This window comes from Anabas testudineus, chromosome 2 (genome assembly GCF_900324465.2).
Source record: "Anabas testudineus chromosome 2, fAnaTes1.2, whole genome shotgun sequence".
Lineage (NCBI taxonomy): Eukaryota > Metazoa > Chordata > Actinopteri > Anabantiformes > Anabantidae > Anabas > Anabas testudineus.
The window spans coordinates 13,396,833-13,413,001 of NC_046611.1; the positions used below are offsets into that span (position 1 = coordinate 13,396,833).

Genomic DNA, 16,169 nt, shown 5'->3' on the forward strand with positions numbered 1-16,169 from the left:
GCTTCAGCGGCCGCATTCGCAGAGCCGGTCTTTTGTCCTGTGTATGTGTCCGCGCACGCTTTCTTCCCAATGAGTGTGTGTCTAGACTGCATGCTGTGCGCGTGTGAGTCAGTGTTAATGAAAGGGCTTTGAACCTTCAGCACCCAGCTGCCTGTCTTTAAAGATAGGAGAGAAGGGCAGAGCCTGCAGCTTCACCTTTTAGACGGACAGAACAGTTTATGGGTGAACTCTGTATGTCACAGCTTAATGCTGTCCATCCTATAATCTTTGTGTTAACTCTTTCCATCCTAGTGATCCCACTACTGGGACCAACAGCATCTGTTATGATTGTGCGAATCGTGGCCAGACCAGAGTTACTACTGATTACACTTCACAGTCTGTTCAATGTGATAAACGTATTGTCACGTCTCAAAAGATTTTTTAAAGGGTCAACATACTAACCATAGAAATATCACATACTTGAGATCACAGCCAACAAGTTAGGAAAGCTGGGGTCAAATCCTACAATGGGGGGGGGGGGGGGGGGGGCTCTGCCCACCTGTTGATCCGCCCCTGCTCGTTCGCACTATGGTTAAATTGATGCCACAGTTTTATTGTGTCATTTTTTATTTTTTTTTTTACATTTTTTTCCCAGTCTCTCCCACCCAGCTTGTCTTGAGGCTGTCAGCTTTTGAGATCGATCTAATAACATTCTCAGCTGCGTGGCTGGATCACAGTATGATCTTGTTGGTCACGTCCCAGCAGAAAAGCTCCTGAGCCTCCTCTCGCACAACTTGTGGCTCCTCCTGTTGCGTCTGGACGCTGCGCGCTGGAGAGACTCGTTCAGTCCTTCACTGGAGGTTCACAGAGTGCACCGGCATGTAGGAGTTAGACTACACTTTTTCACTCGAAATATTATATTTGAATTTACAGATTATTTCATTTATCACCACTCTGTGCAAACTCCCAACTTTCCCTTCGTCTTGGAAGTCTCTCTGTCCGTTTTACTTTAACCTGGCGTTTATCGTCTTTATCCATGCTGAAATGGAAAATAATCATTTCCACAGAGGCAGATTCTCTCTGATTTGAGGTAAGAGCGTTTATGTAATATCCATTGATGAACTATATCTTTATATATTCATATATATTTATGAATTCTTTGTGCGTAATTTACTAGCGTGTGTGCGTGTGGTGATGGAGAGTCACCCACAAAACTTGCCAAACTTGTGTCAGCGCTGCTGCAAATTAAAGTCATCTCTGACAGATTTTGACAGTCATCTGAGATTGTTTTTGCCAGATGTTGATTTATTTTCACAAGATAATCAAGGTTTTTAGCCGCTGTATAGATTTGGTTACTAGAAAACTATCAACAATAATATGAAACAACAACAATACTTCTACTACTAATAATAATAATAATAATAATATGTAATAATGCTAATTATTATAATAATCATTATTATTATTATTATTATCATTATAAGGTCAGTGTTGCTAACATTGTTAGTGTTATTGTCGTTATAACACAGACAGCTGCAGTGAGTGCTCCTCTAGCAGATGAAGATGGATTTCCCTAGAGTATGCGTCCTCCAGACTCTGCTGGTGCTGATGGTCTTGCCCGCCGTCTACTCCGTCCACTGCCCCCGGCCTTGCTCCTGCCCTCAGCCCACTGAGCTTCACTGCACCTTCCGCTCCCTAGTCAGCATCCCCAGTGCTGTATCCAGATTGGTGGAACGCATAAACCTGGGGTCAGTCTTTAGCATCGATTCCAGTTATTTGATTAGAGAGTCAATGTATAAGGAAGAGAAGCCAAGTAAACGCCCTGGCTGCATATATTGCCTCACATGAATGATGATTTTGTTTTTATTTGTACTGCCTTGTTGTTTCAGGTTCAACAGCATCAATACGATCACAGACAAATCACTGGCTGGACTGAGGAAGCTGGAGCTTCTGATGGTCCATGGGAATGAAATCCACAGTCTACCAGATGGAGTGTTCAGGGACCTCGTGTCATTACAGGCAAGCTGATTAAACACACTGTTAAAAGTTACCTGTAAAGGAATAAATGACAACAGTGAACCACAGTGTTGATGTTGCTACGTGTTTGATATTTTACAGTTCACATATCCCATAATATCCTTACCACTACAGTGTCTCAAGATGATCATTTTGTCCAGACACAGTCTGAGTAAAATGCTAAAACCTTAGTGGTCTTGTCATCACTTTTGGAATGTGATGACAATATGATGTTTCCAGATTGGAGACTATGACTCTGTCGTGTTTGTAGACTGACTAACTAGTAACTTGAGTTTATCTGAACAGGACCACAATCAGTGTCTGTGTGGATTTACTCCCACAGTGCAAAAGACTAATCCCTGTGATAAACTGGAAACCAGTTCCCTGCCAATTGTCAGTGGGAGGCTGCAGCTTCTACTGATTAAAATATGACTGTATTTTCACTATGTGACTCATCTGTTTTCAGGAGTGGCAGAGATAAAGAGGTTACAATGTCTTGATTAATACTAATGACTTTCTCTCTCCTTGTTTCTCATTGGTTTAGATGTTGAAGATTAGCTACAACAAACTGAAGGAGATCAAGAGACACACATTTCTAGGTCTATGGTCTTTGACCAGATTACACCTGGACCACAATCAACTGGAGTTTATCCACCCAGATGCCTTCCAGGGCCTCACTTCCCTGCGCATGCTGCAGCTGGAAGGTAATCAGCTTCAGCAGCTGCATCCAGCCACCTTTACCACCTTCACTCTAATGGGCCACTTCCACTTCTCCACTCTGCGGCACCTCTACCTGTCAGATAATGAACTGACATCACTGCCCTCTAGGCTAGTGACAACTATGCCTCAGCTGGAAAATCTGTATCTTCATGGGAACCCATGGATCTGTGACTGCAACATGAGATGGCTACAAGACTGGGATAAAACTTCACCAGGTTAGACACTTCTCCACAACAACTATTTAAACTTTATTAATGTGAGAAAAAAATAGTGAACTAAGGCCTTAGAGTATGTCCAGTGAATTAGACACTGGACCATTCAATGATGATAATTTAAGAATGTTTTGTAGTTTCTTATTTAAATGTTGTCCTTATTTTCATTGTAGGTGTTCTGAAATGTAAAAAGGACAGGGCCCTTCCTGGTGGCCAGCTGTGTCCAATGTGTTCCACTCCCAGGCACCTACAGAAGAAAGAGCTCCAGGCTGTGGAGAACCTGATCTGCAGCAGGCCAGTCATCAACTCTCCCCATAGGACTTATAAACCAGAGGATATTGAAAGTGAGGTCATGGCCACAGAGGATTTTAGAGAACCATTTGGAAACATTTCCTTGGGTCTGTCTGACGAGCATGGGAATCAGGTGGATCTGGAGTGTAGTGTCGGTGAGCCGAAAGAGATTCCCAAGATCAGCTGGGAACAAATGAACCAGTTCCAGTTGGCTTCCAATGTAACTTTGTCAGTGGATCTTGGCTGTCCTGTTGATAGAGAAAAATATGAGCAACTGTGGAAGCTAATCGCATATTACAGCAGCGTGCCAGCCCACTTGCAAAGAGGGATTATGGTCAGCAAAGAACCTCATCCAACATATGTGTATAGACAGGACTCTGAGAAGGATGCCCTGTATTACACAGGTGTTAAAGTTAACATGATGGCCCAGCCAGAATGGCTGATGCAGACATCCGCAGACCTTCAACTGAACAGACTTCAATCATCAGCCAAGATGGTGAAATTAATCCTGAGCATGGACTACTCAGAGACTGTAAAGGCAGAGCTTGTGCGTAGACAGAAAAGAGCGTGGGTCATCATCAAGTCAGCGAACACTACTCGTAAGGTGCTGAGCGTTATGATTGGAAGCCCAAGTCAAATGAACTGTAATGTGCACAGTTCTGGTCAACCGGTTATTCACTGGATGTTGCCAGATGGTTCCAAGGTGAAGGCACCGTACAGCAGTCCCGACAACAGGGTGTTTTTGTCTAGTGATGGACAGCTGGTCATTAGATCTGTCAGCCACATTGACACAGGTACATACTACTGCATTGCCAAGGTTCATGGAGACCTTGCTGTCCTGCCGTTTCATCTAACAGTGCAGGAATCCTCCAGTCCTCGCCCAGGGGAGGATGACTCAATTACACCTATTGAGGAATTTTTTGGAAAACCTATTAATCTTCCTTGCATGGCAACTGGCTCCCCTGATGCTGAAATTAACTGGATTCTACCAAGCAGCAGAATAATTAGTTTCCAAGCCAACTCCACCAGAGCTGCGGTCTATTCCAATGGCACTTTACATATCCCGCAGGCTCAGGTATTAGACAGTGGTTATTATAAATGCATTGCCATCAATCAACATGGTGTGGATACACTAGCTACAAAAATTACTGTTGTCAGACACAAAGGGATAATAAGGCCTTTGAGGAAGTTTGTAGCTGAACCTCAGTCAGCCTCAGGAGTAAACACACAGATTAAAGTCCCCACGCCGGATATAGAGGAGGCATCAGGGGACAGTGAGGCTAATCTGGAGGGGTCTCCAATAAAGCGCTTGGATCCTTTGAAAAAGAGAATATTGGGAGGTGTGCCTCCAGGAAGGAGGGGCATCCAGCCATTAGGAAGAAATGTGAGGCGGAGGCCCACATCTACTAAGGAAACCAATAGCTTCAAATGATGAAGAAAGAAAGAATATAGTTGAGAACAGGAGGCGGGTTAATATGTCAAAGAGTAAAATAGACCCTGAAAAATGGGCTGATATTTTGGCCAAGATCAGAGATAGAAAAGCACAAAATACAGTGACACCATTCCCGGTTCAGTACGCAACGGAGAAGAGAATAACAGAGCAAACAACACAGTCACAAGAAGCTATTGAAGGATCATCAGATGGCGTGACCGTGCCAGAGAAAGAGGGCCAGGATTACCTCACAACACAACACACTCCACTGTCACATACAGAAATAAAAACTAATAAACACAACACACAAGGCCAAGGAACACATGTGACATCTAATAGCTACACAACACATAATATTGCTGACATGACATCAACCAGTCAACTCACACAAATCATACATAGTACAGCAGAGACACACACAATGCAGGCTGCATACACAACCCATGATACAAACTTGGACCGGGACTCAACTTCAGACAGTGTATTTTTCCTCCCACAGACCACATCTGTTCCTTTACACGCTGTCACTTTCTGGCAGACTAACGCAAACAGCGCAAGCAGCAGCAGTACATCTTCTCTACAAGAGAATCATAGCACAAAAACTTATGTTGATGAAGTCAAAACAACCGTTCGGTCCAAAACATCAGAGAGACGCAAGAATAAGGAAAAACCAAATGTTGTTGCCATCCCAAATAAGCGTAAGTCTAGTGGAAGTCAAAGTATCTCTTCAGTCGACCCGAATGAATCACTTATAAGCCGAGATGAAAATGGAAAATATATTAGCGAGGTTGCAACAACACCACAATCACATAGTCAGCCAAAGGACAAAACATTTGATGGTTTGCAGTATCCAGCAATGCTCACGACAGCATATACAACAACTACAGCAGCACCCACCACTCCAAGAAGGAGGGGATCTGATGGACAATCACCGTCACGTGTCCGACAGCCCATCTCCAGGAGAAGGAATGGGGGTCGGAGGAACAGGCCGAACAGAGGGAAACAAAAGCTTAATAAAAACACACCTGCAAATGCTGCCGTAGCAAAAGTGAACCCCACCGCCTCCACGCAGCTGAAAATAGAACCATTAGAAGGTACAACAGCCAACTTCAATACCGCTGTTCCATTTACCAGCAGCCAAGCAGCATCATCAGGCAGACTGAGTCATAAAGAAAGCACAGTCTCCAGCCATGACAGCGAGGTGGCCACTAAACCCTCCTCACTACCAAATTTTCCTCAAGGCAGCGTTCTACCCTTGGCCAAACCACTATTCGAAAGCACATCAGCGGCACCATCGGTTCCAACGGCCTCTCCAGGAGTGGGTCATGGAAAAATAAGTTCTCAAACAACTTTAGGAAACTCAGAGAGTTTGTCCCATCCAGAGCAGTTGGATGTGTTCACACCAGGCACACAGCAGACTGTTAGGGACGGACCTCTTCCGCCTGTTAAACACCTAGAGGTGACACAATCAGTGAACGTTACAGGAGGCCCTGTGCTTGTGCCACATTCTGACAATTCATCTGGCGGTTTTCACAGTGTACCAAAAGTGCAAACAGATGTTGAGGACAGTCAGTCAGGCACTTATTACACACCCACCATGAAGAGTGAAACTATACCTTTGAAAGAGACTGGGGAGACATTTTCACTGCTGCCTTCCTCATCTGCCTCAGCCGCTTCCTTGATCAAGCATGAACCCTTTTCAAGTGGCTTAATTACAACACTAAGTATGTTTACAGAGGGTGATCTGCAGACAGCACAGTTTACCACAAAGAAACCTTCACTGCCTGAACAATCTCATAGTTCTAGTCAAAATCAAATCACAAGCACTGACCCAGACATAGAAGGGCATCTTCAAGAAACCTTGGAAGTTAATGTTGATGTTTATCCTACAAGAAATCCCATAACAACGCCTCCATTTGCTACCTCATTAAGGTATGATTATGTGGTCCCATCTACAGAGACATCACATTTCACACCAATTCCAACGTCTTCCACAGGAGCCAAAATTGGCTCTTCACTGAAGACCACCACACAGGAAACTCCCAGGATCACAGTCCACCACAGTAAAGACCAACAAATTAATCCCATCATCCTCACAACAGAGCCCACAACACCATCTGACAACCAGCCTGCAAACCAGTCGCCAGACCACACACCAACTTCCCCTGCCTTAAATTTGACCAGTGTGCAGACAATCAAGCAGACATCCACTCCTGCCCCAACAATTACTTCAATCCACATGAACACATTGGTAGAGGAACCGCTGTTAACCACGCAGAGTGTGTCCAGAATGCACCAGTTACCTGGACGAGAATCTATTCCAAGAGGGAAGCCAAGGATACATAAGAGCAATTTCCAGAATTTCACAGTGAAAGCTGAAACAGATGCTCAGCTTCCTTGTGAGGCTGAAGGCCAGCCAATGCCCTTCCTGTCATGGACTATACTTGCTAGTGGTATGTATGACGCAATTTCATTTTATGTTTATATACAGTGTTATAGGGCAGTCTCAACACTTTTTTATAAATGTTGTTATGGGAAAAGTGATATTATAGAAATAATTATTTAAATACAATGTAATGACATAGAGTTTAATAACCCAAATACTATTTTGACAGCGCACAGATGCTAATACAAAAGTATGCAATAAGAAAAACATATGGCAGCCACAGTTACTCAACTGCATATTATTGTGACATACAGTAATGTATCTAACTATTTAATATTAAATACAATAACAAAATCAAATGTAATAAATCAGTAGAAATATCTTTTCTGCCAAATTTAAGTATAGTTCCATTTGGTACAGTACAGTAATGCCTTAAAAAAACTCAATGTGACAGATGAACATTGATTATCTATTAAGATATATATATAAATATATGTGACTTTGTCAGGAGTCAGCTCACTATAACTAGAAGATTTGGTTTTTGGCAGTTATTTAGTTTGGCTCATTAGTGAATATTAAGTGACCCAAAAGCGCATTTCATCTAAAGTAGTATGTATTTTCTTTTCTGATTTCAAACATGTTTAATCTTAAATGTTATAGATGGACTTTTAAGGTGAAATATTTTAAATATTTGTCTTTTCATTCATGTAGGGGCAAGTATTGCTCAGAACACAAGAGTGCATAGGTTTGAAGTACACCAGAATGGTACATTAATTATCAGGAACACACAGCCCATGGATGGGGGTCTTTACCTGTGCACGGTCCAGAACCAGTTTGGTACAGACAAGATGGAAGTCAACCTCGTGGTGCTGTCTCAGCATCCACAGGTGCTCCAGCCTCGGACCAGAGACATCACGGTACATCTAGGTGGCAGAGTGGATTTGGAGTGTCAAGTGAACGGGTATCCTGTGCGTCGGGTCATATGGGTGCTGCCTAACCATGTCCACCTGACAGCTGCTCCATTCAGTGTGTCCTCTCAGCCTCGTGTTGCTGTCTTGACTAACGGAACCCTTCGGATTAGCCAGACCACTTTTGCAGACAGAGGGATTTATAAGTGCATTGACAGCAGTGTAGCTGGAGTTGACGCCGTGTCAGTCTACCTTGATGTCTCAGCGCTGCCACCTGTGATACAACAGTCGCAATCTGAGAACATCACCCTTCCAGAGGCCAGTAACGCCTACATTCACTGCACTGCTACAGGTGCCCCTCAGCCGGTGATCCGCTGGCTCACACCTGATGGCATACAGCTTACTGCTTCCCAGTTTGTCACTGGACGCAACTTTATCATCTTTCCCAATGGCACCCTCTACATAAGGGGACTGGGCCCAGGAAATGCTGGGAGGTACGAGTGCTCTGCCAGTAACACAGCGGCATCCAGCAGGAGAACTGTGATCTTGAGTATAAAGAGGAATCCATCCCCTTCCAAGGCCCATATCACCTTATCATCGCCTCAGAGAACAGATGTGACCTATGGGAGTAAGCTGTTGCTCAACTGTGTGGCAGAAGGAGAGCCAGATCCCCGGGTCATCTGGAGAACACCCTCTAAGAAGCTGGTGGATGCTCAGTACAGGTAAAGGAAATGCATGGGCAAAATAATATTTTTTTATATATCCACAAATAAGTAATTTTATATATGTCCTTTGAATGTTTGTTTAATGTTTCTATTACGTTTTGCAGTTTTGATCCTAGGATCAAAGTTTACCCCAATGGCACTTTAACCATTCAACCTGTGACTGACAAGGACAGTGGTGACTACCTGTGTGTGGCACGTAACAAGATGGGTGACGACTATGTTCTGCTTCGGGCCAATGTGCTGACTACGCCAGCCAAAATTGAACAGAAGCAGCAGCGATCCAGTCAGGAAGTGATATACGGAGGAAACTTAAAGATGGACTGTGTGGCTTCTGGACTCCCTAACCCCGAGATCAGCTGGGCACTGCCGGATGGTACCATGGTCAACCTGGTCAAACAGAGAGAAGGTGTCAGTGGAGGACGGACCCGGAGGTATGAGCTATTGCTGGCATTAAGTACAAAGGGAATTTAACTTTGTCTGATAGTTGATAACTGATGGCTCATAAAACTCAAGCTATTTGTAAAGACCCAGGGCCGGCAGGCTCCAGGCAGCAGAACCATGACTGGCAAAAGACAACATGCAGGGACTAATGTTACAAGTAATATATTTTTAATTTCTCAATTCAACAGTTAACACGGGAAGCTTGGACAATAAACATTTAAATAATGGTATATGTATATAGACTACCTATAAAGAAGGGCACAACAGAATGAGCACATCCTCATTCAATTACATCCACAGTGCCTGCACACAGGAGAGATACCCTAAACAGTCAAACTTCAGTGACTTCTACATGTGCTGCAGTGTCTGCAAAGTGGAAACTGTACCTACTCACCTATGATCAATCCACTCACTGCAGTCAGCTGTTGCCTGGTACCAAAGGAAATCTCTCTACCCAAACAAACATGCACAAAATAATATAAGGCACCAATGCTCATCCAACCTGTTACACTTTTATAATCATTTACAGGTATACTGGAATTCAAACATACGTAATCTCTGGTACTAAACTAAACAAAAAAAGAAAAAAAGAAAAACACCATATTGTCTTACTCACTTACCTAATAACAAACCTGCAGTTAATCAACTCAGACAATTAAAGATGTATTTGAAAATGTGCCATTACCTCATCAAATTTAAACTGGGCTGACTTATTGGAAAGTAGTTTGTGACTCCACAGTGGTGGAGGTGGTGTTCTGCTACAGTGGCAGCACAGCAGCGCAAGATTAATGACTTTTCACTTCACAGAAAATTACTTCAAGAACCAATTCTGTCTTGTGCTGCTACAATACAAAAACTCCTTCATATTTCAGCTGCATTTATTGCATCTTGTATGACACATGGGACACACTGTAAATACTGCTTGTCGGTCTATTAAGGTTGGGCAACCAGAGTGTATCTTTCTGACACATAACAGCTGAATGAGCACAGAAACAACTCACAGGGCAACAAACACCAGTATCTTTGTTGTGTACCAGTTAACTTAAACATTACATACCAGTATTATTATACATTACTTAAATATGAAATAAAAGCATATAAAAGTACATTATTTCAGTCTATTAATGCAAATGCAGTAACTCCTCACAGCTTCAGTCTATCTGTAACCTGTATGCCTCTCTTTTCTTTCCTTTCTACTGTACTTTAGGTATGTGGTGTTTGACAATGGCACTTTGTATTTCAATGATGTCGGCATGCCAGAAGAAGGTGACTACACCTGTTATGCCGTGAACCAACTTGGCAAAGATGAGATGAAGGTGAGAGTCAAGGTCAAGGCAGCAACATCTCCACCAAAAATCCAAAATGACAACCAAAAGGTCGTCAGGGTTTTCTATGGTGAGGCCGTTAAACTAACGTGTAATGCCAAAGGGGAACCTATGCCGGTCACCACATGGATATCCCCTATAAATAGAGTCATCTCCCCTGCCTTAGACAAATACCAGGTCTTGGATGATGGCACATTGGTTGTTCAAAAGGTCCAGCGTTTTGATGCAGGTAACTACACCTGCATAACCAGGAACAGTGCAGGACAAGATCATAAAGTTATTAGGCTTGAGGTCCTGGTGACACCTCCAGTGATAAACGGCATAAGGGGAGCTGCCAGTGCTATCAAGGTCACCGCAGTCCCGGATCAGCGGAAGCTAGTGGACTGTTTGGCAAAGGGAACGCCTACACCTCGTATCATGTGGGTTCTACCAGGAAATGTGATCCTCCCAGCACCTTACTATAGCAACAGAATGACAGTTCACCCGAATGGTACCCTGGAAATCCGGTCAGCCAAGAGGACAGACTCAGGGCAGCTGGTTTGTATTGCGCGTAATGAAGGAGGGGAGGTCAGGCTGGTGGTTAGCTTGGATGTGAAAGAGGTTGTCATGAGGCCGCAAATTCAAGCTTCTAAAACAGATAATCTGTCACTGACTGTGGGGAAAACCATGACTTTGAATTGCTCCTTTGAGAACTTAACACTACCTCACGTCACTTGGGTCTTACCCAACGGCACACCTTTGCTTAGTGGTGCTAGATTTTCTAAGTTTTTCCACCGGCCTGACGGCTCCTTGATCATCAGTAACCCCTCTGTTGGTGAGAGTGGCATGTACCGCTGTCAGGGGCAATTTTCTGGAGGACTTGCTGAACATAAAATTACATTGTTCCCAGGAAGAAAACCAGAGATTAATAACAGATACAACTCCCCTGTCACTGTCATGAATGGGGAAACACTTTTGCTTCATTGTCTAACCAGCGGTAAACCGCACAGACTAACGTGGACACTGCCCAGTGGAGTTGTCCTCAACAAGCCTCAGAGAGCTGGGCGATACTCTGTACTGCACAATGGGACACTTGCAGTCCAACAAGCAGCAATCTATGATCGGGGATCCTATGTTTGCCGGGCTGCAAATGAATATGGCAGCTCTGTGCATTCTGTGTCTGTAATTGTGATTGCATACCCACCTCGTATTACCAATGCCCCTCCCTCTGTGACTTATGCTAAACGTGGAGTTGCTATTCAGCTAAACTGTGTAGCAACTGGGATCCCTAAAGTGGATATTGCATGGGAAACTCCTGATAAAACTCGCTTGGCTGTCAGTGTGCAGCCACGACTTTTTGGAAACAAGTACCTCCAACCTCAAGGTTCCCTCATCATCCAGAACCCGACACAAAAAGATGCCGGCATCTACCGATGCACAGCCAGGAATGCAATTGGCACAGACTCTAAAACTACATTTCTCAATGTGTTTTAAAGAGTATAACTGTTCATTATGATCCATTGCTATAGAGAATGCGTTGAAATCACATCATGTTGAATTTCTATTTACAAATATGCAAGTAAATAGGCCCCATCAGAGGTTGTCAGATAGGAATTATCCAGGCGTCTCTTCCCATCTCCATCATATTTGGAGATTTAAGCAATGTGTGCCGGTAACCCATGTAGAACCTGCAGAACATGTAGCCTGCAACATGGTGTGATGACAATTCATATTCTCTGTACAGTACTGTATGCCCAAGCAACTGCCTAGTTCAAATCAGCTAATGTATTTAATGTAAAGATTATGAGGCAACGATGTAATGATTTGATTATAACCTGCAGTGGTGCTTTCATTATACTGTTCTCTATACAGGTAAAAATCTGACAGTTTTCTTTTCCACTATCCTGCATACGCAATTCACATCACTGGGAAATATCAATAAGCTGTAGACCCATTTACATTTGGTAAATATTATGATGTTTCTGTAGGCAGAGCATACAGTAGCTGGAGGGAAGAAAAGAATTACTAACACTGTCCAGCAAGTTGTGTTTGGTTTGTATTTGAACAATTGGCTGCATAAAAAAAACAAGTTTGAATATGTGCAATTACTCTCTGGGATCCAAATAATCACTTTACAATAATGCCAAATATAAATAAAACATATGGGCACATCTTTATATATCTTTAATTTTAAATTACTCAGGGAAGTGGGGCACACAGTCTTCTTACCATACAAGGAAGAACTTACTAACTAGATACAGTAACACGTAAAGCCCCTCAATCACCTCATGAAAAGATGACGTGATGGAAAGTTATACATATATATGATTTAAATTCTTTATGTTGATAATATACAGTACAGTGTTCAGAAGGTCCTAGTATTTGGAGCTGCTTCATCATTGACCTAATCTGTCAGTAAGGATCTCATGACCAGCGGACAATAAAACGCAGCCACTTTAAAACTACAGAGTGTTAACTACCCCTTAATAAAACTATTCCTCAACAAACTTATATCTGTAAACAGGAGTATGTGCAAGTAAAAAAATCTTTTGCTTTCACATTTTCTTCAGCCACTTTGGATTTTACAGCAGGTGGTAAGTAACAGTCTCAAATGACGTCAGCCGGTGCCTCCACTCAACGTGCTTCCATAACATAGTACAGTTGCCTCTGACAATGACAGGTTATGTCGACTGCCTTTTCTATGTTGTTTAACTTAATTATAGAATTTCTATTGTGATTTTTATTTTTTACATCTTTAATGAATGTTCATCTTAAGTATTTTCTGCTCCTCTTACAGTTATTTAACTGTTGTTTGCACACTCTTCCCATTCGCTTCTGTAAAAGTGCTGAGACTGATTCTGTGTCCTAATTTGTAAATTATTTGTCATGGCAGACAGTGATGCACAGCAGTTTCCCCATATTTGAATAAAAGATTTCCACTCATAACTAGTCAGAGTCAATAACACAAACTTTTTCTTTTTTTATTATTTCTTGCTGAGGCAGGGAAAACAGGGATTCAGAAACGCTTGCTATTCTACTCTAAATGAAACCCGTGACTCAGAATAATATTTTCAAAATAACTTTTGGAGCATTGGACAAAAAAAAAGCTTAAGCAAACAAACAGAAAGTTTGAGATTTTATGTGTGTCTGTTGAAATAATTCAAACAGTACAATAGTAAAACTGAGTTTCTGTTCAGCAAATATTTCTACAGAACAAATGAGAGAAGGCCACTCAGCTCAGTGTTTTTGGATGAAGGAAGTAGGTCACCAATAATCTGGATGACTAGAAAGTTGCAGCCGTCGCTCAGGGAATACAGAGTGATGATTGCGTTCTCTGGGAAACAGTCTCATCTTCCAGAAAGAAGAAACATCTGGAGCCGTGAGAAAATCCCCCATTAGTTCAGCACTCTCGGCCTGAACGAGTCACACTTTGAGAAATTTCAGCATCTGCGAGTGTCTTTGTGAAACCTGGCATTCGTCTGCAACAGTCAGGGCACTGGGGTTAAACAGTGCTACACTGCGGTGCCTCAACTTTTACCCAGATGGTCTTTAGCTTTCTTCTTGCTGATGAAGTCAACTTTTTCCACCCTGAAACTGATTAGACTGCAGTGAAGCGTGTTTTTCCCCCATGTGGCTAAAGAGGCCTGACAGTACAGTGCTTACAGCGTTCCTTTGCCTTGACCTCTTAGGGTTATAAGGTAGCCGGACTCTGGGCTCCGTGAGGGGAAACAGGTTTGCACAACATGCTGTTTTCCAAACTGTATCCACACAAAGTTTCTCTGATCACTGAGTAATTGCCTGTTTAAAGGATTAGTAGTAATCAAATGAAACCAATAGAAGCTACTATGATCTATGAACGACTGAAGATTTTGACTTGGTGGTCTCGCTGTATAATGTATAAAGGACAGTAAAGGCAGAGGATTGGTGTCCTCCAGCATGTCCACTTCATGATCAGTACGTCTGAACATCAAACGATGTCTGAGCGACAGAGGAAGTGAATGTGAAGGGAAGTTGAAAAGCCGGCTCCATCTTCTGTGGCTCCATTCCTTGGTGTCGATGTGGAGATGTGGGTTAGGAAAACAGGACTGAGCTAATCTCCGTCTTCCTCTGCGGCTGTTGTGATGTTGACAACATTTTCATCAGGCTTAGATTAAGCACTTTGAGCCGTGAGCATGCGTGTGTGATATACTGCTTGTTTTTCACGGCTGTCCGCATGAATGCTTGCGCTCGCAATAAATCACACCGTCTCCAGTCTTAGTAAATAAACTGCCAAACTGAAGGGGCGATACGCAGTTCTGTGGTCTTGATGGCATTTGATATTCACTGCTTTGTAAGTCTAGTAACTTCAATTCATGTTACTGGGGTTTAGGATCAGTGCTTTTGAGCATTCTTGCTACTTAACGTGCAGGCACCTGAGCTTTTGTTTTGTGGTGTTATTGATAGCACATTGTTGCAGGTTCCTGTCACAGTGGGTGGACAATGGAGCATCTTTGAGAGTTGCTTTGTGCTTCTGTGCTGGTTCCTGTTGGAACAGACTGACACGTTTGGAGTTGTGTTGCCTCGGGGGGAGAGAGAAGTGAGTGTTTTATCAGGAAAGGTATGCACAGGTTTTGACTGGTTCTGTCTGGGCTTTGTTTAGATCCGTTCTTGGCCATATATTTTATAGATATCACTGTTTATTAGAGCCTTAAATTTTCAGCCTCACAAAGTGCATTTCTAGAATTTTCCATTCAGTCCAACAACAGACTGCGTTTCACTTTCTGCTTTGTGTCAACTGTATAACAGATACAAGACGTTCCCAAAGATTGTCTCGGGTTCCAGCAGCTGTGCTGTAAACTTTGGACCTTTGGATCAGCCCCCGCCCTGGGAATTAGTGTCTATCAGCAGATGTGGAGATGATGGTAGGCCAACAATGCTGCTGAATTTCATCTAATTTATTCAGTGTGGGTTAGAAAGCATTCACAGAATTGACGTGTAGTTTACAAGTTTTGGACGACGACACCAACGGTAAAACGCTCTTTTACGAGCTCTCAGCATGTGTCTCAGCAAGTCAAGATGACAAACTGACCTCCGGTGTTCCCGAAGACGCATCTGTACCCTGAACCCGTCTAATTGTGGGGAACCTGATTCGGTTGGCGACCCAGTTTCAGCTGGCCGTCTGCCACTGCGAGGACCAGCTCCACCCTGCTGCACCGCCCCGCCAGGAGCCCAGAAATGAGCGCACCCCTCCACAGCTGACTGCCATTACTCTCCTAATCCCCAATTAGCCTGATGGCACAAATTGTGGGTCATTAGAATCTCCAGCAATGTGATGGCTACCACACATGATGAGAGAAGGGGGCGGTTCAAAGCTGTTAACCCAAAACATATGGAGGAGCTTAGGATTCGCTGACAGTTATCACGTCTCCCTCTCATCCACTGTGGAGCGTCTGCAGACAGCATGGCTCGAGTAACAGCTGGGATTGACTGGCATGGGCACATAGTCTAGCCCTGCACACACACAGGTTCCTGCTTTTGTTGTTCCTGTGTACTCTCACACACACACACACACACACAACACACACAGCTTCAGCCACAGTCACCCCTGCATCACAAGCACTCCATCAAGCAGAAAGCGATTGCTCTCATCAAGCCACCGATGAGTTCCAGATGGGTACATTATCAGAAACTATTTCATCTGAGCGATTCAAGGAAACGAGCCAAAACAAAGAAGGAGAAACACTTGTTGAAAATGAGGAACAAACAAGTGGAGATG

General features: G+C 43.3%; 1 protein-coding gene across 1 annotated transcript; it reads left to right on the forward strand.

Annotated features, from left to right (window-relative positions):
* The first annotated feature begins 1,028 nt into the window (after positions 1-1,028).
* mxra5a (matrix-remodelling associated 5a) lies at positions 1,029-13,348 on the forward strand. Its single transcript, XM_026361025.1, is given in 9 exon segments — positions 1,029-1,069; positions 1,509-1,727; positions 1,869-1,998; positions 2,540-2,930; positions 3,101-4,620; positions 4,622-7,103; positions 7,748-8,666; positions 8,774-9,100; positions 10,318-13,348. Coding segments are annotated over 8 exon segments (7,551 nt in total). The 5' UTR covers positions 1,029-1,069; positions 1,509-1,536; the 3' UTR covers positions 11,909-13,348.
* Positions 13,349-16,169: the final 2,821 nt, after the last annotated feature.